Genomic DNA, 26,161 nt, shown 5'->3' with positions numbered 1-26,161 from the left:
GTAGATTCAATGAATAGTCAATGCAGATATTTCATAAAAAAAAAACAAAACTGTTAACAGAACCCTTTCTTGTTGTCTTTATAATAAAAAAATGACTTACTTGGTCTTATAAGAGCCACAGTGGAGGGGCCGGAGAGCCACATGTTGCTTTAGAGCCGCAGGTTGAAGATCCCTCGCCTAGGTGCTGTGGAATATTCAGTTTTCTACACGTAGGTAACAATCTATCAAAGCAAACACTTCATTTTTTCTGAGACAGCTACATTAATAATAATGAACATATATAATTCAAAACAAAATCATAGAGGCCAACTGGGTATGTAAAAAATAATAATAATTTAGGTATACGTGAATCACTTCACATGAAACTCAGTTTTGCCACAGAAAAAATAAAAACTTTAGCCTACCTTGTGTACGTTTCTGCACTAGTAACAAAAGAAATATCGACCTTTCCGCTGAATAAATTGTGTTACTAAAGTGTAAACTAATAAAAGTTAATATGCAGCAAGCCTAGAAAAAGTGCAAAACTCCACAGCTGCTGAAACTCACTGCCACAGACACTGGTGTTATACAGCGTAGGCCGTAATAATTAAAATCATTATATCTCAGATACTGTAGCAGCACAAACGCTAATTTTACCTGCACAAATCTGCACAAACGTAGCACTAACCGCTCCGCCTATTTGCCTTTACGTTTCAAGTGGGTGGGGGGTCAGCTTCACTCTGCTCATCAGGAGAGGTGTACTGGCAGTCGCGTGACACACACAGATCAGACACATATTTCTGTGTTGCAGGTATGGAGATGTTCTTATGTTTTGGAGATGCAGTCTTTCATTCATTGTTTTTATAAGTACAGTGTTGTATTGCCTGTTGGATGGCGGTTATTAATATAATTGTACTGAAGTATAATGTTTGAACTATAAGCACTAGAATATTGGGTCCTGGTTATTGAATTGTATTTATCTGACTGTTTATTTGATTTTGAATTATTTTGTTTATTGTTCTTATAAGTTGTTTTTAATGATTTTTCAGTGACATGTTATTTATTTTATGCTTTTTGTTTTTGAGAGCTTAAGTTAATGTTTTAAAACAATTTGTTGTATTAGATTTATTATATTATTGTGGTGTTAATGCAGCTGCAGGCACAGCTCCTTTCAGCATGGCCGGAGGAGAGGTGTACTGGCAGTCGCGTGACACACACAGATCAGACACTTATTTCTGTGTTGCAGATGTGCAGTAAAGAGCCAAAGACCCAAGTGCTGTCTCCTGCCTCTTACTTTCACGCCAGAACACAACGCAATGACGGGTGTAACACATGAACGGGTTACACGAACAGGAAGCTCAAACTGTTTAAAAACACGAATTCAAACTCCAGCATAAGAAAGCAAACAGCAAAACTTTATTTATACAGGCAGAAACACAAAATGCTGCTCAGAGCAGAAGCTAGCACAGACGAGAACCTCAGTAATGAGATTGTAAACACTGATCATGTGATTCAACATGTTATTCCAGCATTAAAGGTAAAAACAGCTTCAGTTATATTGTTGGAAACAGACGCCGGTCACAGATAACTTGAGGTGTTGCTCTTCAACCTGTAGATGTGGTTCAGCATCTACAGGTTGGAGCTTCACATATTTCCTGGTTTGTGCACTAATAATGAGCAGCCCAGAGACTTACCGAGGTCCCAGACTCTGCTTCAGTCCATCCAATGTCCTGCTCAGCTTCTAGTCAGAGTCCAGGTTTTAATAAGAACTAAAGTCCAGTTTCCAACACACACATGAAGATCACAATAATGACACTGTCAGTGGTCTTTGAGATTTATTAGAAATCTGTCTTAAGTTCAGCTCTGTGAAAAGGCATAGATCCGCCTCACGGAGAGCAGCGATCAGAACTGAGGAGGCTATACTTCCTTTTCGTCGCACTGTGTCAATAACCTCTTCTGCTTTATCTGTTTTGCTCTTCTGTGATTTGACTGATCCCATCTCCCGATCATTGATAATATGCTTCTCCAGGAGTTTATCCAGAAGTTTGTTTAAAACAGGTTCAGACACTCTGTCAATAAACTGTGAGCGAACTGTGAACAGCCTCTTGTCTGCTGGGACTCCGGACTCATCTGGGACATTTCTCATTAAGGTTTCTGTTCTTGGTGCTGAAGGAACAAAGAAAGATAGACATTTAACAGCACTCTGAACTGAGGATGAAAAGAGAAGTATGATTTCAGTTGAAGTTTTATAAAATATAAAATAAAAAGTTTGTAGGGTAATTTCTGCTGGTATTTGGCAGGAATCTTACCTGGCAGGCAAACAGATGATTTCCAAATTTCCTTCCCCTCTTGGTCTTTGACTATCAGAGTCACAAACCCTGAATTTGTACTCAGGAAAACTTGAAATGTTGGATGGTAATTTGGGCCAGACTTTGAGCGAAACCGTGTTTGCTAAACAACAACAGAAAGGTGCCATTTTCATGACGAGTGGGTTATCCAGGACTTTCATTTCATTTCAGCAGCATATAGTTTCTAACTGCTGACTCACCTTCGGCTGTATTATCCTGCTCTCAGGTTCACAGTGGACACTGTACCTTTGACCGAAGCTGAAAAGACAGTCAGCAGGGGTCTGGATGTATTTAGCATCATCGTGTTGTTGGGCAGACACCTGCAGTGACAGGACAGTTTATTATGCTGGTAACGTTAATAAGTCTATTCACCTGTAGAGCTCATTTAAACATATCAGGTGTAGAATATCATGTGTCAGTATGAATCAAAAACAATCATTCTTGAGATAGAATAGCTTTGCAGAGAAAAAAAAGCTCCATGATTTTATTTTTATCAGTGAAGTGTCAGATCTGACATTATGGGTCACAAACATCAAATGTTCACAGCTTAGGGTCATTACTGGGAGTGAATAAAGAAGAGCAGTGATTGGTCAACAATGTGGGTAAGAAAAGTTAAATGGAGCCTGACTCTTTGTCTCAGGTAATCAGAGAGGAGTGACCAGTACACCTGTACATAACTTTAGTTTATTATCAGAAAGCTGCTGAGAATCATTTGGATTCTGAGAGGACTACAGAGTGAAGATGATGAAACTATTTACCTCTGACAATGGGATATTTTCCTGGAGTAGAAACACGTTGATTTGTGCAGGTTCTGTCTCTGAAGGTCGGAAGAAAAGCAGAACTTGGCCATTTACTGTTATGTTCAGGAGCCGCTTAAAAGACCGGATGATGCCCCACCCAGAGAGGTGAGGAACCTTCACAACCACATGGGTGGCAGTGATCTCCAGCGGCTCCAAGATGCTCATCCCATCATCAGAGATGTGGGCAACAGACAGCAGGCCATCAACACACAGCGCTGTGAAAGGAAAGAGCTTTTCATTCTGAGAGTTCAGATTTACTTCTCACCTTATCTGAGGATTACATCTCCTGCAAACAAGTTCACCTCCATCCTTTTTTGTTATAAATAAACTGCATTGTGGTTATTTGTATGATAAAGAACAGTTCATATTAGCTGAGCACCACACAGTAACACAGATGTTTCACAGCACAGTGCTCACCCTCCTTTGTTTCACAGTGTGGCAGGTGGAGCTCCCAGACTGCATCCTCAGAGCATCTGATGTTAAACAGCGGCCCTGCAGCTGTTTTTCCAGCTGATTGAAGGAGGCTCTCATCCCATTGGACAGTCCTGTACAACAGCTCCGCCTCCTGAGCCATAACAAACACTAGTCTGGTCAGAGTACACTGGAACACACCTGGACCAGGACACCTGAACCTGTAGGACACAGAAGGGCTGAAGCACTCCAACCAGCCTGTATGAGCTGAGGTCTGATCACCTCCAGCTGTATCACGCGTCTTGTCACATCATTACATACATGTTATCAACCTAATGTGAAATTAGAAGCACCTGTAGGAGATGTGTGTGGATTCAGTTTGTACTTGAGGGGTGAAGCTTGATGGAGGCTGGAATTCAGAGAGGAAATACATCAGCTGTTTAAAGCAGCAATAAACAAGTAAACAGTGAACAAACTATACAGAGTACACCCATCCATCCATCATCCATCCATCTTCTTCCGCTTTATCCGGGGCTGCAGGGGCAGCAGCCTAAGCAGAGAAGCCCAGACCTCCCTCTCCCCAGCCACCTCCTCCAGCTTATCCGGGGGAACACTAAGGCATTCCCAGGCCAGCCGAGAGATATAATCTCTCCAGCGTGTCCTGGGTCTGCCCCGGGGCCTCCTCCCGGTGGGACATGCCCAAACACCTCACCCAGGATGCACCCAGGGGGCATCCTTGTCAGACGCCCAAACCACCTCAGCTGGCTCCTTTCGATGTGGAGGAGCAGCGGCTCTACTCTGAGCCCCTCCCGGATGGCCGAACTTCTCACCCTATCTCTAAGGGAGAGGCCAGCCACCCTTCGGAGGAAGCTCATTTCCACCGCTTGTATTCGCAACCTCGTTCTTTCAGTCACTACCCACAGCTCGTGGCCATAGGTGAGGGTAGAAACATAGCTGGACCACACAGCTAGTGGCGTGTGCCCCTAGGCACACAGAGTACACATCAGGTGTTATCTGTACACACTTTCAAAACTGCGAGTAACATACTGACAATGACACAGAATCTTAAACCTGACTGTAGAGCTGGGCGATAGAACGATAACGATATGTATCGCGATATAACTTTTACTCGATAGAGAAATTAAGCTATCGCGATAGACCTCGCATCTCTTGTCCTCTTTAAAAAAAAAAAAAAAAAAAAGGTCAGCCAATCCAAATTAAGTAGCGCAGAGCCGAACCAATCACAGCCGCAGCGTCACGTCGCGTGACTTGTTACGTACAGCACAAGTGCCAAGCCACACGTGTGTTTGTTTGGGAAGCAGCCAGCGGGTAATGGAGCCAGCGCGTAATGGAGGAAATGAGTGTGCCGACTAGAAAAATCAACCGAGCGTGACCGAAGAGAAAACAGATGATGGTTCCAACGCCGGAGAGACTGTCAAACGGAAGAGCCATAGAAGTTCCGTAGTGTGAAGGTATTTCGGCTATTTCAGGTCTGACAAAAAACAGAGTAGCGTGCACTGTAAATTGTGCCGAAAGCAAGTCTGGAAATACAATAAACTGGAGCATGCGTCACACTGTGCGCCACGTTATTGTTTCGGTGAAATGAATTTCTACAATACTGTTACTGTTAATTCTACTGTCTGCAGTGTTTAAATGCTTACATATACACACAGTTACTGTTCGTCCACACATACGACTTGGTTCTGCTTCTATGCCCCAGCTTTGTTTACTTTTTCCCACCGAGGCTTCTAGACTTCTGATTGGCCAACATTTCTGCACGGTTAGGAATCTAGCGCCACCTGCTGCTTTGGCATGTTCATAGCGTTTTCCTTCATTTCTGCCTTTATGTGTGGACGGGATTATTTTTTAAAACGAAAACGGAAAATCTCCGTTTTCAAAAATACCCGTGTACGTGTGGACGTAGCCTCAGTCTCTGACTGGAAGCGCTAATTCGTCATTCGGCTTTTGTCAGACTAAAGTAACTGTTAAAACTGTTTGAAAAGCTCAGCTATACAACAAGGAGAGATTGAGAATTTCCTTTTAGTTCTCAGTTTATTTGATATTGACAAAAGTTAGTCAGTTTTGTCTGTTCTTCTGTAAAACAAACTAAGATTTATTTTTAGAATTCATATTTTGTTTCTAAATAGAATTGACAATTTAGTCTGTTTCGTTTGTTCTATTTTGAAACTTAAACGCTTTAGCGGCTGCCTTTTGTGTAGTTTGCAATATTTGCCTTTATTTATCTGAAAAAGTCTCATGTTCCTTAAGTACATCTACCCTGTTGAACTTATTATGGGAAATAAATATTTAAATAAAAACAAGCTGCTGATTATTTCACATTTTACTTGTGAGCAACGGCACATTTAAATCTTACAAATATAGTTATTTGGCTTATATCGTGATAGATATCGTTATCGCCTGAAATGAAAAAAACATATCGTGATATGAAAAAATCTCATATCGCCCAGCTCTACCTGACTGGTTGTCTGCCCTGTGCTTTAACACACCTGACACAATTTCTGTGCTGAAGGCCTCTTTTTTGTGTCACAAGACAATCAGATCCACATGCTTTTCTCTCACCTTAATGTGCTTTATGTCATCCTTAGACAAATCAAGCTCTGTGTCTAATGAGTCTGGATTCAGTCTGACCTCAGAGTCACCTGATGAGAGACAAACATCGAATATGTCAGGATTTCCTGGAACTCTAACTGGTGCTGTTTACAATCATATTAGTTTTTTAGTGGTTTTCTGATCAAATACAAACTGTCTGTGAGGGATTTCTCTTTCTTCCTTAAGGACCCACCATCTTCTTCAGCTGCAGCCTTCTCACTCACTAAAAAGATTTTAAAGTATTAAAATATTTTGACCAAAACCAGTACCTAAAAACACATCCTTAAAAACCTCCATAATTTATAGATTTTTGCAGAATGAAATAAGCACAAACGAGCTTTCATGTGATATGCTGTTGATGAAATAGTGATGAATGTGACACAGAGTCTCAGTACTCACTGGTTTTGTCTATGGAAAATTTAAAAGTCTTGTCATCAACCCTGCAGAGAGCAATGTTAAAACACAACTGATTAATGGGGTACTAAGCCTAGCCAGAGAAGAAGAAAACAGACTTTACCATGAAGATCCTGTTGGGTTATAATATTATTTTATGCCATGTTATACCCCTAATTAAAGATTGTGAATTATTATGTAGTTTTAGTTTGCATTATTCTCCTGAATTAGAAGAAGCTGATAACTATTGCATTTGTTAGATTGATTTGCATTACATTAGACTGCTGCTTTATTGTGAATGAATGATGTTGTTTTATGATGCATTATACTGCTAAGTTATAAGAAAATACTGTTTGCAGAAAGTCATCATCTTATTTGTCTGATTAGAAGAGAACAGAACATGCTGGAGTTTCCTGCCCCATCTCAGCAGGAGCAGATAAACAGGGAGCCAAGGTCGTAGCTTAGGCGCCGTGTGAGAGAGAGTGTGAATGTTTAGGCTTTTATGATTAGGTGGGGGCTACGAGAGGCTATAAGAGTTTGAGCAATGCTCCACCATTTTTGAGATCTGAGGCTGTCTGCGTACGGTGTTTATCTCCTGCGCGTGTGATCATTAAAATCATTGTTTGACTGAACCCGACCGGACCAGTGTTGTTCTTTTGGTTTTTCATCTTGTCTCCATCCCCAATATTTGAATCCATAACAATCCTCAGTGTGGATTGACTGGAGGAATTCCATCCAAACATCTGCTCTCACTAAATTCTTCCTCACCTACAGACTGTGTTCTTCACTGCTTTAAACTTGGAAATGAATGCAGTCATTGGTCTGCGTGCTGCTTTGTTCAGAGAGCTGATTGGCTGTTGACAGTGTTTGATCAGAGCGTGTCAGCCGTTACTATGGTGACCATAAAGGTCAGAAACAGGAAGTGTTTGTGTCCAATCCTGAAGCCTGTCACCATTCTCCTCTCACAGCTTCACTGAGAAGCTGCAGCTTTACAGGAAACACTGGATCTTTGTTTCATACTGACTGTGTTTAGTACAATACTGCTGACAGCACCACCCACTCACTCCATCACTCTACTTACACCAGAGTCTCCAGTCTGTAGTCTGGACTCTGAAGATCAGACAGCTGCTTCACTCCTGAATCCTGCAGCTTGTTGTTGAAGCTCAGGTCCAGCTCTCTCAGATGGGAGGGGTTGGACTTCAGTGCTGCTGCCAGATAATCACAGCTGATCTCTGACAAACCACAGCCCATCAATCTGTATAAAGAATGAAAGATGTAAGTTTATTAGACAAAGTGTGAGCTTGAAATCATTCAGTGTTTCATCATCTGTTCAGAGCTGAAGAAGGTTCAGAATGTAGAAGTTTAGAAAATGGAAACTCCAAACAGCTGACAGAGTTCATACGCCTTTGTCAGGGTCAAATTCAAGCAAGACCATGTGAAAATTAAAACACATCATCCTAGGTGAACTTAAACACCTTTGTTCCCCTTTTGTTAAGACATAGAAAAGTACACCACACAAAAATACTGCAAAAGGAAACGGTCGCCTTATATACATAGTGTATAAACTCAAAATGCACATTTCACTTCAAATTAAGATTAAGGCTTTGAACAGATCACATAGTTCAGTTCAACATATAAGACTTTAAGAATGCACAAGCATCTACTTAAAATCTATTTAATTTATCATCCATGATATTATTTTGTACAATTCCAATGTATTTTGTTCATCTCCCTTAAATAAACAGGCAGTCTTAAAGTATGAAATATTCATATACAAACACATATAAATGTGTGTACTGTCTCAGTGGCTGATAGTACCCCACAGGCCTCAGTGTGAGCTTGAAGACATTTATAATGTTTAAGTAGTTTAATGTGCAGGTGCTGACGATAAACACATTTTGAATGAAAGCCGGGGAACTTTGGTAGCACAGAAACAAGTGGCTATTCTTTGTGACTATATGGATCACTCACAATACCATTATTTCACACAAAGGCACCAAATTAATACTCAAAAAAGCTGCAGCAATACACACAAATATAAACAGTACTTGGTGACAACTTTGCTTTTAGCCTTTAACCCTTCTTGACTACTTTTGATGTGGCCTCTATATTTTACCTTTAAAAACAGTTTATCTGTTATTTTCTCATTTTGACCAACTGTATCAGCACAATTTATCTAAATTCAGACAAAATTTAAAATACACGTAGAAAGTGATATTTTGACTGTAAAAACCACACACATGTTTAACGAATCATCTTCATAACTTGAAATGCAAATAGAGATTGTACATTTTTAAAAATACGCACACGTTTTGCAAACAACAAAGTTATATGGTACTATTTACCAAAAAATGCAGCCAAGGCTCAGACGTTTTTCATATAATCATTTCAAACTATTTACAGAACAATCAGGTGTCAAACAATAGTTTGTGTCACTCTAACACATATGAGAACAGCACAGGGATAAACCTGCAGGTCTGACAGCAGGTGTGTCACTCAGCGTTTACACTGCAATCTGCCTTTGTTGGCTTTAAGGCAGCAACTGTGACGATCACTAGTAGAACTGACACACAAAACAAAACAACAGCTACACACTAAATACACAAGACAACAAACTAACTTGAGACCAAACACGGTAAACGTCACAAATCTCTCACGTATCAAAACTCTCTCTCTCTTTCGCTCACTCGCTCTCTCTTGCCGGTCACTCCTAAAACTTCCCCCTTTTGCTAAACAACCAAATGTCATGTTTCCATATCATTTTTGATTGGTCGACATGGTACATTTTCCCACCTATAGGGCTTTGGAGCGTGATGTCACGGGAGATGGGCCATGCCCCCTTCCGCCATGACAGTAGGCCAGCCAAAGGATACCATTTCAGCTATGGATCGTACGTGTTGTGTTGTCGGTTGCAACGTTAGATCACACGATCGTGAAGGCAAGAAGCTGGATAACGGGCTCTCTTTTCATCGTTTTCCATCCTGGAGGCAACGTGAGGGATCCCATGTATCCGATATTACTAAACAAAGACGTCAGGCTTGGATTGCAGCGGTGAGACGAGCGGATATCGAGTTCTCTGCAATCCCCAGCTTTTTGTTGGTTTGCTCACGGCATTTTCTTTCCGGTGAGTTCTAAATTAATTCATATCACTCTTGAAAGGCTTTTAGTGTGATTTTCAACGTGCTGAGGTCATAGATAATGAGATAAAACATGCTAATGTGTGATGCTGCAGAACCACGTCATGTCGACTGAGTAGCTTATGATTTGGCATTATTGCAGGCAAACCAGCATATGAAATGGATGTAACAAATCCAGACTGGGAACCAACACTGCACATGGGGCATGACGACATACCTGTATCAGACTCGGACCGGCACTCAAGGCGTACGCAACGGAAGCGAAAAAGAGCACCCATCGGAGGTAAACAACCCCCCCCCCTCTAAAAACATACTAAATTGCTATCACTGTACACTAATCCGCACATAACTTCCAGATGAATCACACACCTGTCATTGGAATATTGGTGTACATTTACCTTATGTCTAATTTTATCTTACAGGCTTTCGTTATGCAGCTGCAGAGTCTGAAGGTGTGCCCCGTGCAGAAGTGATTGATGAAGATCTGACAGAAGACCAACAGCAAAATCACAATGTCATGGAGGCAGTGGACAGCAGTTGTGTTGGACAAGTGGAGGTTGAGGTACCAGCTGCAAATGTGGATATACTGAAGAAATGTAAACCTTTTAAAATGATGACAGATTACAAACTCTCAGCTGTGTCTGTAATCAAACCTCTGTAACTTTGCTTCACTTCAGCAGCATCAGCTCATGTTCACATGTTGATTCATGGTTTGCTTCAGTTTTTGATGGACTGCAGAATATTTTGAAGGTTATCTGCTATAAAAAGCCAGAACAGGAAAATCTGCTTCATGTGTTTCTGTTTGATCCTCAGTGACTTTGACACAAAGGCCTCTGCTGTGATGATCACACCTCTGATCAAGTCTCACAGTGTCAGCTTTGTTTTTATACATATGGATATGTGCTGATAAATGATCAGAATTATAATATTTCCCACTGCCTGCTGTGTGCCGTGACCTTTGACCTGCTAAAGACAGTCAGCTGTGGATTATTCATTGTTGTGTCTGATACTTAGAACTGTGAGGAAGAACACTACACAGTTAATCAGGGTCCCCTCTCTCTGAATCAGGAAAGGTGGGCAGGCCGCGTGTGGGCCACGGGCCATACGTTGAGTCTCACTGTTTGAAATGTGAACATTGTTCTGCTGCAGTCAATGGACTAAACCAGAGAAGAAGAAAACAGACTTTACCATGAAGATCCTCAGTGTGGATCAGTATAATATCAGCCTGATGTCTGCAGTTTAGTGTCAGCACAACTTTCACATCATATTCATCTCAGCACAACTAAAACATGCTGACTGACCTCAGAGTTTCAAGTCCACATCCTGGACTCTCCAGGAAACCACACAGATGCTTCACTCCTGAATCCCGCAGCTTGTTCCAGCTCAGGTCCAGCTCTCTCAGATGGGAGGGGTTGGACTTCAGTGCTGCTGCCAGATAATCACAGCTGATCTCTGACAAACCACAGCTCTCCAATCTGTATAAAGAATGAAAGATGTAAGTTTATTAGACAAAGTGTGAGCTTGAAATCATTCAGTGTTTCATCATCTGTTCAGAGCTGAAGAAGGTTCAGAATGTAGAAGTTTAGAAAATGGAAACTCCAAACAGCTGACAGAGTTCATACGCCTTTGTCAGGGTCAAATTCAAGCAAGACCATGTGAAAATTAAAACACATCATCCTAGGTGAACTTAAACACCTTTGTTCCCCTTTTGTTAAGACATAGAAAAGTACACCACACAAAAATACTGCAAAAGGAAACGGTCGCCTTATATACATACTGTATAAACTCAAAATGCACATTTCACTTCAAATTAAGATTAAGGCTTTGAACAGATCACATAGTTCAGTTCAACATATAAGACTTTAAGAATGCACAAGCATCTACTTAAAATCTATTTAATTTATCATCCATGATATTATTTTGTACAATTCCAATGTATTTTGTTCATCTCCCTTAAATAAACAGGCAGCCTTAAAGTATGAAATATTCATATACAAACACATATAAATGTGTGTACTGTCTCAGTGGCTGATAGTACCCCACAGGCCTCAGTGTGAGCTTGAAGACATTTATAATGTTTAAGTAGTTTAATGTGCAGGTGCTGACGATAAACACATTTTGAATGAAAGCCGGGGAACTTTGGTAGCACAGAAACAAGTGGCTATTCTTTGTGACTATATGGATCACTCACAATACCATTATTTCACACAAAGGCACCAAATTAATACTCAAAAAAGCTGCAGCAATACACACAAATATAAACAGTACTTGGTGACAACTTTGCTTTTAGCCTTTAACCCTTCTTGACTACTTTTGATGTGGCCTCTATATTTTACCTTTAAAAACAGTTTATCTGTTATTTTCTCATTTTGACCAACTGTATCAGCACAATTTATCTAAATTCAGACAAAATTTAAAATACAAGTAGAAAGTGATATTTTGACTGTAAAAACCACACACATGTTTAACGAATCATCTTCATAACTTGAAATGCAAATAGAGATTGTACATTTTTAAAAATACGCACACGTTTTGCAAACAACAAAGTTATATGGTACTATTTACCAAAAAATGCAGCCAAGGCTCAGACGTTTTTTCATATAATCATTTCAAACTATTTACAGAACAATCAGGTGTCAAACAATAGTTTGTGTCACTCTAACACATATGAGAACAGCACAGGGATAAACCTGCAGGTCTGACAGCAGGTGTGTCACTCAGCGTTTACACTGCAATCTGCCTTTGTTGGCTTTAAGGCAGCAACTGTGACGATCACTAGTAGAACTGACACACAAAACAAAACAACAGCTACACACTAAATACACAAGACAACAAACTAACTTGAGACCAAACACGGTAAACGTCACAAATCTCTCACGTATCAAAACTCTCTCTCTCTTTCGCTCACTCGCTCTCTCTTGCCGGTCACTCCTAAAACTTCCCCCTTTTGCTAAACAACCAAATGTCATGTTTCCATATCATTTTTGATTGGTCGACATGGTACATTTTCCCACCTATAGGGCTTTGGAGCGTGATGTCACGGGAGATGGGCCACGCCCCCTTCCGCCATGACAGTAGGCCAGCCAAAGGATACCATTTCAGCTATGGATCGTACGTGTTGTGTTGTCGGTTGCAACGTTAGATCACACGATCGTGAAGGCAAGAAGCTGGATAACGGGCTCTCTTTTCATCGTTTTCCATCCTGGAGGCAACGTGAGAGATCCCATGTATCCGATATTACTAAACAAAGACGTCAGGCTTGGATTGCAGCGGTGAGACGAGCGGATATCGAGTTCTCTGCAATCCCCAGCTTTTTGTTGGTTTGCTCACGGCATTTTCTTTCCGGTGAGTTCTAAATTAATTCATATCACTCTTGAAAGGCTTTTAGTGTTATTTTCAACGTGCTGAGGTCATAGATAATGAGATAAAACATGCTAATGTGTGATGCTGCAGAACCACATCATGTCGACTGAGTAGCTTATGATTTGGCATTATTGCAGGCAAACCAGCATATGAAATGGATGTAACAAATCCAGACTGGGCACCAACACTGCACATGGGGCATGACGACATACCTGTATCAGACTCGGACCGGCACTCAAGGCGTACGCAACGGAAGCGAAAAAGAGCACCCATCGGAGGTAAACAACCCCCCCCCCCTCTAAAAACATACTAAATTGCTATCACTGTACACTAATCCGCACATAACTTCCAGATGAATCACACACCTGTCATTGGAATATTGGTGTACATTTACCTTATGTCTAATTTTATCTTACAGGCTTTCGTTATGCAGCTGCAGAGTCTGAAGGTTTGCCCCGTGCAGAAGTGATTGATGAAGATCTGACAGAAGACCAACAGCAAAATCACAATGTCATGGAGGCAGTGGACAGCAGTTGTGTTGGACAAGTGGAGGTTGAGGTAGCAGCTGCAAATGTGGATATACTGAAGAAATGTAAACCTTTTAAAATGATGACAGATTACAAACTCTCAGCTGTGTCTGTAATCAAACCTCTGTAACTTTGCTTCACTTCAGCAGCATCAGCTCATGTTCACATGTTGATTCATGGTTTGCTTCAGTTTTTGATGGACTGCAGAATATTTTGAAGGTTATCTGCTATAAAAAGCCAGAACAGGAAAATCTGCTTCATGTGTTTCTGTTTGATCCTCAGTGACTTTGACACAAAGGCCTCTGCTGTGATGATCACACCTCTGATCAAGTCTCACAGTGTCAGCTTTGTTTTTATACATATGGATATGTGCTGATAAATGATCAGAGTTATAATATTTCCCACTGCCTGCTGTGTGCCGTGACCTTTGACCTGCTAAAGACAGTCAGCTGTGGATTATTCATTGTTGTGTCTGATACTTAGAACTGTGAGGAAGAACACTACACAGTTAATCAGGGTCCCCTCTCTCTGAATCAGGAAAGGTGGGCAGGCCGCGTGTGGGCCGCGGGCCATACGTTGAGTCTCACTGTTTGAAATGTGAACATTGTTCTGCTGCAGTCAATGGACTAAACCAGAGAAGAAGAAAACAGACTTTACCATGAAGATCCTCAGTGTGGATCAGTATAATATCAGCCTGATGTCTGCAGTTTAGTGTCAGCACAACTTTCACATCATATTTATCTCAGCACAACTAAAACATGCTGACTGACCCCAGAGTTTCAAGTCCACATCCTGGACTCTCCAGGAAACCACACAGATGCTTCACTCCTGAATCCTGCAGGTTGTAGTTGATGCTCAGGTCCAGCTGTCTCAGATGGGAGGGGTTGGACTTCAGTGCTGCTGCCAGATAATCACAGCTGATCTCTGACAAACCACAGTACCTCAATCTGTATAAAGAATGAAAGATGTAAGTTTATTAGACAAAGTGTGAGCTTGAAATCATTCAGTGTTTCATCATCTGTTCAGAGCTGAAGAAGGTTCAGAATGTAGAAGTTTAGAAAATGGAAACTCCAAACAGCTGACAGAGTTCATACGCCTTTGTCAGGGTCAAATTCAAGCAAGACCATGTGAAAATTAAAACACATCATCCTAGGTGAACTTAAACACCTTTGTTCCCCTTTTGTTAAGACATAGAAAAGTACACCACACAAAAATACTGCAAAAGGAAACGGTCGCCTTATATACATACTGTATAAACTCAAAATGCACATTTCACTTCAAATTAAGATTAAGGCTTTGAACAGATCACATAGTTCAGTTCAACATATAAGACTTTAAGAATGCACAAGCATCTACTTAAAATCTATTTAATTTATCATCCATGATATTATTTTGTACAATTCCAATGTATTTTGTTCATCTCCCTTAAATAAACAGGCAGTCTTAAAGTATGAAATATTCATATACAAACACATATAAATGTGTGTACTGTCTCAGTGGCTGATAGTACCCCACAGGCCTCAGTGTGAGCTTGAAGACATTTATAATGTTTAAGTAGTTTAATGTGCAGGTGCTGACGATAAACACATTTTGAATGAAAGCCGGGGAACTTTGGTAGCACAGAAACAAGTGGCTATTCTTTGTGACTATATGGATCACTCACAATACCATTATTTCACACAAAGGCACCAAATTAATACTCAAAAAAGCTGCAGCAATACACACAAATATAAACAGTACTTGGTGACAACTTTGCTTTTAGCCTTTAACCCTTCTTGACTACTTTTGATGTGGCCTCTATATTTTACCTTTAAAAACAGTTTATTTTGCCAATCTGTTATTTTCTCATTTTGACCAACTGTATCAGCACAATTTATCTAAATTCAGACAAAATTTAAAATACAAGTAGAAAGTGATATTTTGACTGTAAAAACCACACACATGTTTAACGAATCATCTTCATAACTTGAAATGCAAATAGAGATTGTACACTTTTAAAAATACGCACACGTTTTGCAAACAACAAAGTTATATGGTACTATTTACCAAAAAATGCAGCCAAGGCTCAGACGTTTTTCATATAATCATTTCAAACTATTTACAGAACAATCAGGTGTCAAACAATAGTTTGTGTCACTCTAACACATATGAGAACAGCACAGGGATAAACCTGCAGGTCTGACAGCAGGTGTGTCACTCAGCGTTTACACTGCAATCTGCCTTTGTTGGCTTTAAGGCAGCAACTGTGACGATCACTAGTAGAACTGACACACAAAACAAAACAACAGCTACACACTAAATACACAAGACAACAAACTAACTTGAGACCAAACACGGTAAACGTCACAAATCTCTCACGTATCAAAACTCTCTCTCTCTTTCGCTCACTCGCTCTCTCTTGCCGGTCACTCCTAAAACTTCCCCCTTTTGCTAAACAACCAAATGTCATGTTTCCATATCATTTTTGATTGGTCGACATGGTACATTTTCCCACCTATAGGGCTTTGGAGCGTGATGTCACGGGAGATGGGCCACGCCCCCTTCCGCCATGACAGTAGGCCAGCCAAAGGATACCATTTCAGCTATGGATCGTACGTGTTGTGTTGTCGGTTGCAACGTTAGATCACACGATCGTGAAGGCAAGAAGCTGGATAACGGGCTCTCTTTTCATCGTTTTCCATCCTGGAGGCAACGTGAGGGATCCCATGTATCCGATATTACTAAACAAAGACGTCAGGCTTGGATTGCAGCGGTGAGACGAGCGGATATCGAGTTCTCTGCAATCCCCAGCTTTTTGTTGGTTTGCTCACGGCATTTTCTTTCCGGTGAGTTCTAAATTAATTCATATCACTCTTGAAAGGCTTTTAGTGTTATTTTCAATGTGCTGAGGTCATAGATAATGAGATAAAACATGCTAATGTGTGATGCTGCAGAACCACATCATGTCGACTGAGTAGCTTATGATTTGGCATTATTGCAGGCAAACCAGCATATGAAATGGATGTAACAAATCCAGACTGGGCACCAACACTGCACATGGGGCATGACGACATACCTGTATCAGACTCGGACCGGCACTCAAGGCGTACGCAACGGAAGCGAAAAAGAGCACCCATCGGAGGTAAACAACCCCCCCCCCTCTAAAAACATACTAAATTGCTATCACTGTACACTAATCCGCACATAACTTCCAGATGAATCACACACCTGTCATTGGAATATTGGTGTACATTTACCTTATGTCTAATTTTATCTTACAGGCTTTCGTTATGCAGCTGCAGAGTCTGAAGGTGTGCCCCGTGCAGAAGTGATTGATGAAGATCTGACAGAAGACCAACAGCAAAATCACAATGTCATGGAGGCAGTGGACAGCAGTTGTGTTGGACAAGTGGAGGTTGAGGTACCAGCTGCAAATGTGGATATACTGAAGAAATGTAAACCTTTTAAAATGATGACAGATTACAAACTCTCAGCTGTGTCTGTAATCAAACCTCTGTAACTTTGCTTCACTTCAGCAGCATCAGCTCATGTTCACATGTTGATTCATGGTTTGCTTCAGTTTTTGATGGACTGCAGAATATTTTGAAGGTTATCTGCTATAAAAAGCCAGAACAGGAAAATCTGCTTCATGTGTTTCTGTTTGATCCTCAGTGACTTTGACACAAAGGCCTCTGCTGTGATGATCACACCTCTGATCAAGTCTCACAGTGTCAGCTTTGTTTTTATACATATGGATATGTGCTGATAAATGATCAGAATTATAATATTTCCCACTGCCTGCTGTGTGCCGTGACCTTTGACCTGCTAAAGACAGTCAGCTGTGGATTATTCATTGTTGTGTCTGATACTTAGAACTGTGAGGAAGAGCACTACACAGTTAATCAGGGTCCCCTCTCTCTGAATCAGGGAAGGTGGGCAGGCCGCGTGTGGGCCGCGGGCCATACGTTGAGTCTCACTGTTTGAAATGTGAACATTGTTCTGCTGCAGTCAATGGACTAAACCAGAGAAGAAGAAAACAGACTTTACCATGAAGATCCTCAGTGTGGATCAGTATAATATCAGCCTGATGTCTGCAGTTTAGTGTCAGCACAACTTTCACATCATATTCATCTCAGCACAACTAAAACATGCTGACTGACCTCAGAGTTTCAAGTCCACATCCTGGACTCTCCAGGAAACCACACAGATGCTTCACTCCTGAATCCTGCAGCTTGTTGTTGGAGCTCAGGTGCAGCTGTCTCAGATGGGAGGGGTTGGACTTCAGTGCTGCTGCCAGATAATCACAGCTGATCTCTGACAAACCACAGCCCCTCAATCTGTATAAAGAATGAAAGATGTAAGTTTATTAGACAAAGTGTGAGCTTGAAATCATTCAGTGTTTCATCATCTGTTCAGAGCTGAAGAAGGTTCAGAATGTAGAAGTTTAGAAAATGGAAACTCCAAACAGCTGACAGAGTTCATACGCCTTTGTCAGGGTCAAATTCAAGCAAGACCATGTGAAAATTAAAACACATCATCCTAGGTGAACTTAAACACCTTTGTTCCCCTTTTGTTAAGACATAGAAAAGTACACCACACAAAAATACTGCAAAAGGAAACGGTCGCCTTATATACATAGTGTATAAACTCAAAATGCACATTTCACTTCAAATTAAGATTAAGGCTTTGAACAGATCACATAGTTCAGTTCAACATATAAGACTTTAAGAATGCACAAGCATCTACTTAAAATCTATTTAATTTATCATCCATGATATTATTTTGTACAATTCCAATGTATTTTGTTCATCTCCCTTAAATAAACAGGCAGTCTTAAAGTATGAAATATTCATATACAAACACATATAAATGTGTGTACTGTCTCAGTGGCTGATAGTACCCCACAGGCCTCAGTGTGAGCTTGAAGACATTTATAATGTTTAAGTAGTTTAATGTGCAGGTGCTGACGATAAACACATTTTGAATGAAAGCCGGGGAACTTTGGTAGCACAGAAACAAGTGGCTATTCTTTGTGACTATATGGATCACTCACAATACCATTATTTCACACAAAGGCACCAAATTAATACTCAAAAAAGCTGCAGCAATACACACAAATATAAACAGTACTTGGTGACAACTTTGCTTTTAGCCTTTAACCCTTCTTGACTACTTTTGATGTGGCCTCTATATTTTACCTTTAAAAACAGTTTATCTTGCCAATCTGTTATTTTCTCATTTTGACCAACTGTATCAGCACAATTTATCTAAATTCAGACAAAATTTAAAATACAAGTAGAAAGTGATATTTTGACTGTAAAAACCACACACATGTTTAACGAATCATCTTCATAACTTGAAATGCAAATAGAGATTGTACATTTTTAAAAATACGCACACGTTTTGCAAACAACAAAGTTATATGGTACTATTTACCAAAAAATGCAGCCAAGGCTCAGACGTTTTTCATATAATCATTTCAAACTATTTACAGAACAATCAGGTGTCAAACAATAGTTTGTGTCACTCTAACACATATGAGAACAGCACAGGGATAAACCTGCAGGTCTGACAGCAGGTGTGTCACTCAGCGTTTACACTGCAATCTGCCTTTGTTGGCTTTAAGGCAGCAACTGTGACGATCACTAGTAGAACTGACACACAAAACAAAACAACAGCTACACACTAAATACACAAGACAACAAACTAACTTGAGACCAAACACGGTAAACGTCACAAATCTCTCACGTATCAAAACTCTCTCTCTCTTTCGCTCACTCGCTCTCTCTTGCCGGTCACTCCTAAAACTTCCCCCTTTTGCTAAACAACCAAATGTCATGTTTCCATATCATTTTTGATTGGTCGACATGGTACATTTTCCCACCTATAGGGCTTTGGAGCGTGATGTCACGGGAGATGGGCCATGCCCCCTTCCGCCATGACAGTAGGCCAGCCAAAGGATACCATTTCAGCTATGGATCGTACGTGTTGTGTTGTCGGTTGCAACGTTAGATCACACGATCGTGAAGGCAAGAAGCTGGATAACGGGCTCTCTTTTCATCGTTTTCCATCCTGGAGGCAACGTGAGGGATCCCATGTATCCGATATTACTAAACAAAGACGTCAGGCTTGGATTGCAGCGGTGAGACGAGGGGATATCGAGTTCTCTGCAATCCCCAGCTTTTTGTTGGTTTGCTCACGGCATTTTCTTTCCGGTGAGTTCTAAATTAATTCATATCACTCTTGAAAGGCTTTTAGTGTTATTTTCAATGTGCTGAGGTCATAGATAATGAGATAAAACATGCTAATGTGTGATGCTGCAGAACCACATCATGTCGACTGAGTAGCTTATGATTTGGCATTATTGCAGGCAAACCAACAGGAAGCCAACAGGAAGCAGCTTCAAACAAACACAACAAGAGAAAAAACTCTGAATGTTTCACATTAAAGTCGTACATTTCTCATAAAAACAGGACAAAGACTTGAAAAAGTCGTGTTTTTCCGTTCCAGGAACCACAAGGCTTCACTTTTAAAGGTGAAGTGTGAAAGAAATGGACATATTTGAAGTCCAACACCTTTTTCCAGTCACATTATTAAAGCAGACAAACTACAAGCTCATTTTCATTCCAACAAGTCATCTTCTGACCTGGACTAACAACACTGGTCTCTATGTGCAGCTGGCTGTGAGACCAGTGCTCAGGGAGCGTCTACAAAGTGCAACACTGAAAGAACATCGCACACTAGCTGTGTCCCAAAACGTCGGCTGCATCCTTCGGAGGACCCGGTATTCGCGGTCTACGTGGGCCGGGTCCTTCAAAGACTGAAAAGGCTGGAAGTGCGAGGCTGTGAAATGGGACGGTCTAGCCTTCAGATTTGCGTCACCGCTGTGTCGGTGGAGTTTAATAAACTCGGCCGTCTGCTCCTTGCTATCTAAAATATAACAGGACACTGGCGTAAATTCTCGACCGTCTCACACTTCTGTTTAATCAGTTTCCTGTTTAACGTTTATTCAGCTGTGTGAAAATCCCGGAGGAACTTTGATCTCAGCCAAACCGATTTACTCCGGAACAAATAAAACACAGAAAAAAGGCAAACAATTACATTTTTAAGTTATCCGAGTGACTTATATATCGTGTTTCACCTGAGTAGCGAAAGAGCGGGGTCTGAAAACGATGAAGCCGGGCGTCCGCTGCTCTCGCCGGATGGAGTGACCATTGAACCCCCCGGCTTGCTAGCGAGCGGGTGGGGAACAGACGTCTCCGAAAACGTCGGCACACTTTTGCAAATATGCGATGTCTTGATAAACCAAGCAGATATTTGAAGTTTACACAGCTACTTTCTCGCCTGAAAATATGTTAAAAGTTTATTTTGTGACCCAGAAAGATTAATAAGAGTAATTTGAAAACTTAGTAGCAGCCGCCATTGTTGGCAGCTGAAATTTGGCTGGGCCGCGCTATGAATTCTGGGATATGGTGGGCCACGAAGGACACACCCGACGAATCCTTCAAATTCGGGGAAATGAAGGACGCATTTGTCGGGCACATTTGAAGGAGTCGACAAATACGGACAGCCTTCATCGCCTGGCTGTGACGTAATCGGCCTTCAAATGCAGCCTCTGGAGGATGCAGCCGACGTTTTGGGACACAGCTACTAATTTGCTTCCATCATCCAACCTGAAGAGGAAACAGAGACGCCTCCCCTTCAAAGTAAAAGCTGCTCCTTTTGGACACAGTATCAAAGAAAGTCTACAGTATAACATAGAAAAGACAGAACAAAGTTTTGGTTGTTTTTAAATTGTGCAGAAATGAAACTACACTAAGCTCAATTATGTGACAGACATTTCATCCCATGTCAGTTTGGCCTCATCCTGGGCCGGATTATCCAGCACACACTCTGACCACAGGTCCATGTTGAGCAGGATGAGCTGCTGGCTAATCTGGAGGCTGTAGCAGCAGCTCACAGTCACAGTGGGTTTCCACTCATGAAAAAGCTCTGGCTGCTTCATTTCTCATCTCATATCAGAGACTTTAATGCTTCACTGAAGCTGTACTGTGATGCTTCCATATCCCAGTGAGGCCTCCATAATGATTTCAGCTGTTCTGTACACACACTGTGTGCCCTGTATGGCTCAAAGTCTCTGCAGCCTGTTTTTATCTGCTATCATCAGATCTTCATCATCCTCATTCACATCCCTCACACACTCTACAGCCTCATCAGCACTGACTTCATCTTCACTGACTGATGGAGCACAACATGAACCTGTGGAGGCTGAAACACTGTCCTGTCAAACATCTCCCCGTCACCACTCCACTTCTGTCAGCCTTTAAATGAACCCTGCTCAAGTCTGTCACTTCTGTTTGGAGCCAAAAGGAAAAACTGTTGTTCAGTCGTTTGGAAAGACAACATTTCTGAAAGCACTCAAACTTCTTCACATTTGTCTTCAGACACATCCTGAACATTTAGGGACTAAAGAAAGTTTCAAACATCAAAGACCTGAAATATAGAAAAACAACAACAGCCGCAGTCAGTGAACTCACCTCAGAGTCTCCAGTCGACAGTTTGGACTCTCCAGTCCAGCACACAGAAGCTTCACTGCTGAATCCTGCAGGTTGAGGTTGTTACTCATGTCCAGCTCTGTCAGATGGGAGGGGCTGGACTTCAGAGCTGAGGCCACAACTTCACAGTGAGACTCTGAGAGTCGACAGTGAGTCAGTCTGTGATGATAGAAAATATAAAATGTGTTATTATAAAAGCAGAAAATCTGCATTATAAACACAGACTGAATGTATATGAAGACAAAACAGAGTGAGGTCATAATCTGATGAATCTGCTCTTCACATCTGTGCTTCAGCTCCTCTTACTGTGTTTGACATGACACAACGATTGAGTCTCTCTCAGACCTGCAGACTTTTAATGAGAATCTTTGTTTGGCTTTAATCTGCAGATGAAGGAGGAAGATGGTGTCACATTTAGGCTTCCATAATGTCCACAGTCTGTCACTGAGATCTGATCCAGAGTCAGAGTGAAGACACACATTTGGACTGTTTCCTGTTTTGACTCCAGAACATTTTGAATGAGTTCAGCTCAGTGAAGAGTTCCAGCTGGAAAGATGATCTCTGTTTGCTACCTGCTGTCAGGTACGACTGTTCACGTCCACACGCAGGAAAAACCTGCTGACTGTTACCAAATGGAGCAGAAATCTCATCACTGGACAATAATGATGAATGAACTCAGAGCTGCTGATATCAGATCTGATTTCAGGGGAACTAAACACAGAAATGATTGGCTCATTTGAGCTTTCTGAGCCATTATCTGCTGGTGTGTCGCTAGTTGGCAGAAAATGATTTGTATTCCTGTTCAGGGCTTCAGTGTTTATGAGTCCAGATCCAGGTGACAGCAAGTCAAAATGATGTTACCTGTCTGTGTCCAGCAGCAGCCTGTATTCACTTTGAATATTGTTATAACCTGACATGGATCAGTTTGTCTTTGATTGGTTTGTAAATGTCACTGTTTCCATTGGACCTGAGTGACGTACAAAGACAGAGAGGGAGAGAAAGGAGAGAGAGGATGGAGACAGCAAAGAGAGAGCAAACACAAACAGGTGAGAGTGGACAGGTGACCAAGGTCAGCAACCAATCAGAGAGCTTCTGTTTGACCCACAGTCACTGATGATGACTGCACATAACCAAGCAGTGTGTTACTCTGATATCAAATATGGATCCTGCTCTTATAATAATGATCATCAGATGATGTTATTGTGTTATTTTGTAGCTGAATACGATGTTTGTGTGATTATCAGTGAAAGAAGCAGTGAGGAGGATGGAGAGAGAGAGAGGACAGAGGGTGAAGTTAGAAACACTAAAAGGATTTTTCATGGATTTCATGGATGATTTGAGTGATTTCCAGCAGGACACTTAAACATGTCAGTGGACGTCCTAAAGAACATATTCACTGATATGAAACGTGTCATTGAACAGGATTAATATCAGTGGAAACATGGTGGAAACAGCTGTGACTGCATGGATGTGACACACTTCAAATCTGTTCTCCACTCTTGGATTTGGGATCCATGGAGCTGCTGCTGAGTCTGTACAATAAAGGAATGGTGTGGAAGGTTGCAGCGTACGGACACAAACACTTTGTGGTTACAATCTGATTTTATTTTCAACATTAAACTACTAACCTACACTGATCAATGATGTTAATGATCACATCTGGACTCACCCAGCCTTTCTGCAGTTCCTCACAGCTGGAATCAGTCTCTGTTGTCCCTGCACTGATGCGTTGTACTTCTGCAGGTCCAACTCATCCAGAACCTCCTCTGACATCTGCAGCATGAAGGCCAGAGCTGAGCACTGGATCTCAGAGAGTTTCTTCTTTGATCTGTTCTCTGACTTCAGAAACTCTTGGATCTCCTGAAATAATGAGAGGTCGTTCATCTCCATCAGACAGTGGAAGATGTTGATGCTTCTGTCAGGAGAGATTTTATCACTGTTCATCTCCTTCAGGTTGTTGATGACTCTCTGGATGGTTCCTGGACTGATCTCTGTCTGACCCAGCAGACCTACTAAGAGTCTCTGGTTGGACTCCAGACAGAGGCCATGAAGGAAGCGAACAAACAGGTCCAGGTGGCCATTTTTACTCTGGAGGGATTTATACATGGCTCGTTTAAGGAAATCATCCAGAGAGTAGTCGTTGTAGTCTTTTCCCAAAAAGTTCTTCAGCACCTCTGTCTTCCTGTTGGTGTGACAGTGGAACATGTAGACAGCAGCCAGAAACTCCTGAATGCTCAGATGAACAAAGCAGTAGACTGGTTTCTGGAAGATCACACACTCTCTTTTGAAGATCTCTGTACAAACTCCTGAGTACACCGAGGCCTCTGTCACATCCAGACCACACTGCTCCAGGTCTTCTTGGTAGAACATGATGTTTCCTTTCTCCAGATGTTCAAACGCCAGCCTCCCCAGCTTCAGAAGAACTTTCCTATCAGCCTTCGTCAGCTCCTGTGGACTCGTCTCACGTCCCTCATGGTACTTGTTCTTCTTCCTCTTTGTCTGAACCAGCAGGAAGTGTGAGTACATGTCAGTCAGGGTCTTGGGCAGCCCTCCTCTCTGCTCTGTAGTCAACATGTGCTCCAGAACTGTAGCAGTGATCCAGCAGAAGACTGGGATACTACACATGATGTGGAGGCTCCTGGATGTCTTCATGTGGGAGATGATTCTGCTGGACAGCTCTTCATCACTGAATCTCCTCCTGAAGTACTCCTCCTTCTGGGCGTCAGTGAAGCCTCTTACTTCTGTTAGCCTGTCAACACATGTAGGAGGGATCTGATTGGCTGCTGCAGGTCGGGAAGTTATCCAGACGAGAGCCGAGGGAAGCAGATTCCCCTGGATGAGGTTTGTCAGCAGCTGGCTGACTGATGACTTCTGTGTGACATCAGACAGCAGCTTCCTGTTGGTGAAATCCAATGAAAGTCTGCTTTCATCCAGGCCGTCAAAGATGAACAAAAGCTGAGAGACAGCCAGCTTCTCTGCTGTGACCTTCTGTAATGTTGGATGGAAAACATGGAGCAGCTCCAGAAGACTGTACTGCTCATCTCTGATCAGGTTCAGCTCCCTGAATGAAAGCAGAACCACCACACTGACATGTTGGTTCTCCAAGCCCTCTGCCCAGTCCAGAGTGAACTTCTGCACTGAGAAGGTTTTTCCAACACCAGCCACGCCGTTGGTCAGAACCACTCTGATGGGTCTCTGTTGGTCAGGTAAGGCTTTAAAGATGTCCTGGCACCTGATTGGAGCGTCATGGAGGGCGTCCATCTTGGAAGCTGTCTCCAGCTGCCTCACCTCATGTTGGGTATGAACCTCTTCACTCTGTCCCTCTGTGATGTAGAGCTCAGTGTAGATCCTGTTGAGGAGGGTTCTACTTCCTGTTTCATCACTTCCTTCAGTCACACGTTCACATCTCCTCCTCAGACTGATCTTATGTTCATCTAAAACCTCCTGCAGACCAACATCTGCTGAAAGAAAGAAAAACAATGAGACTAAAGAGAAAGAAAACTCTTCAATGTCTGAACAACACAAGAAGTCCAGTTTTCAGAAATGAGTCCATCAGCAGACAGATGTTCAGTCTTACTTTGTACACAGCTGCTCTGACTGGCTGTCTGCAGTCCAGCTGTGGTCCTGGATCTTTCTCCACACTGTTCAGAAGCTCTGATGGTGACACAGAAAAGTCACAGTGGAGATACTTCTGTGCACCTTTGATTAGACTCATTATAAAAAGGAAACAAAGTTTGAACACAGTCATGTTTCCAGTTCACGGACTTACATTTATTCCATGGACACTCACTCTAACCTGAACCACAGCTACAACCCAACATTGTTGAGGCCTCATCTCCTCCTTTCCTGACTGTAGAGGTTAAATATGCAACAACCAACAAATAAAAGAATTTGGTTCATTTCAAAGAAATTCACACGGTGACCAAGTAAAGTAACCGTAGTAAAGGAGACAACATCCCGTTGATGGTGGGATTATTTGAAAGATTTGCTTTGGTCACGTCACCAAATGCAGTTGAACCACCCGTGGATCCATGTTTGACCATTCTACCACTCTGAGCT

General features: G+C 41.7%; 1 protein-coding gene across 1 annotated transcript; it reads right to left on the bottom strand.

The window, feature by feature from the left end:
• Positions 1-1,373: 1,373 nt before the first annotated feature.
• On the bottom strand, positions 1,374-25,567 carry LOC146716459 (protein NLRC3-like; the record flags this gene model as incomplete). Its single annotated transcript, XM_085441433.1, has 11 exons — positions 1,374-2,145; positions 2,289-2,430; positions 2,528-2,647; positions 3,086-3,342; positions 3,545-3,759; positions 3,892-3,947; positions 6,119-6,198; positions 6,303-6,371; positions 6,548-6,588; positions 7,623-7,801; positions 23,780-25,567. Coding segments are annotated over 11 exons (3,312 nt in total), but the record flags the coding sequence as incomplete, so codon positions are not given.
• Between the last annotated feature and the right edge of the window lie 594 nt (positions 25,568-26,161).

The sequence above is a fragment of the Copadichromis virginalis genome, linkage group LG3 (genome assembly GCF_057382275.1).
Source record: "Copadichromis virginalis isolate Kocher_CV1m ecotype Utaka linkage group LG3, C_Virginalis_male_GT1.1, whole genome shotgun sequence".
Taxonomy (NCBI): Eukaryota; Metazoa; Chordata; class Actinopteri; order Cichliformes; family Cichlidae; genus Copadichromis; species Copadichromis virginalis.
This window is presented reverse-complemented; position numbering and strand designations above follow the sequence as displayed.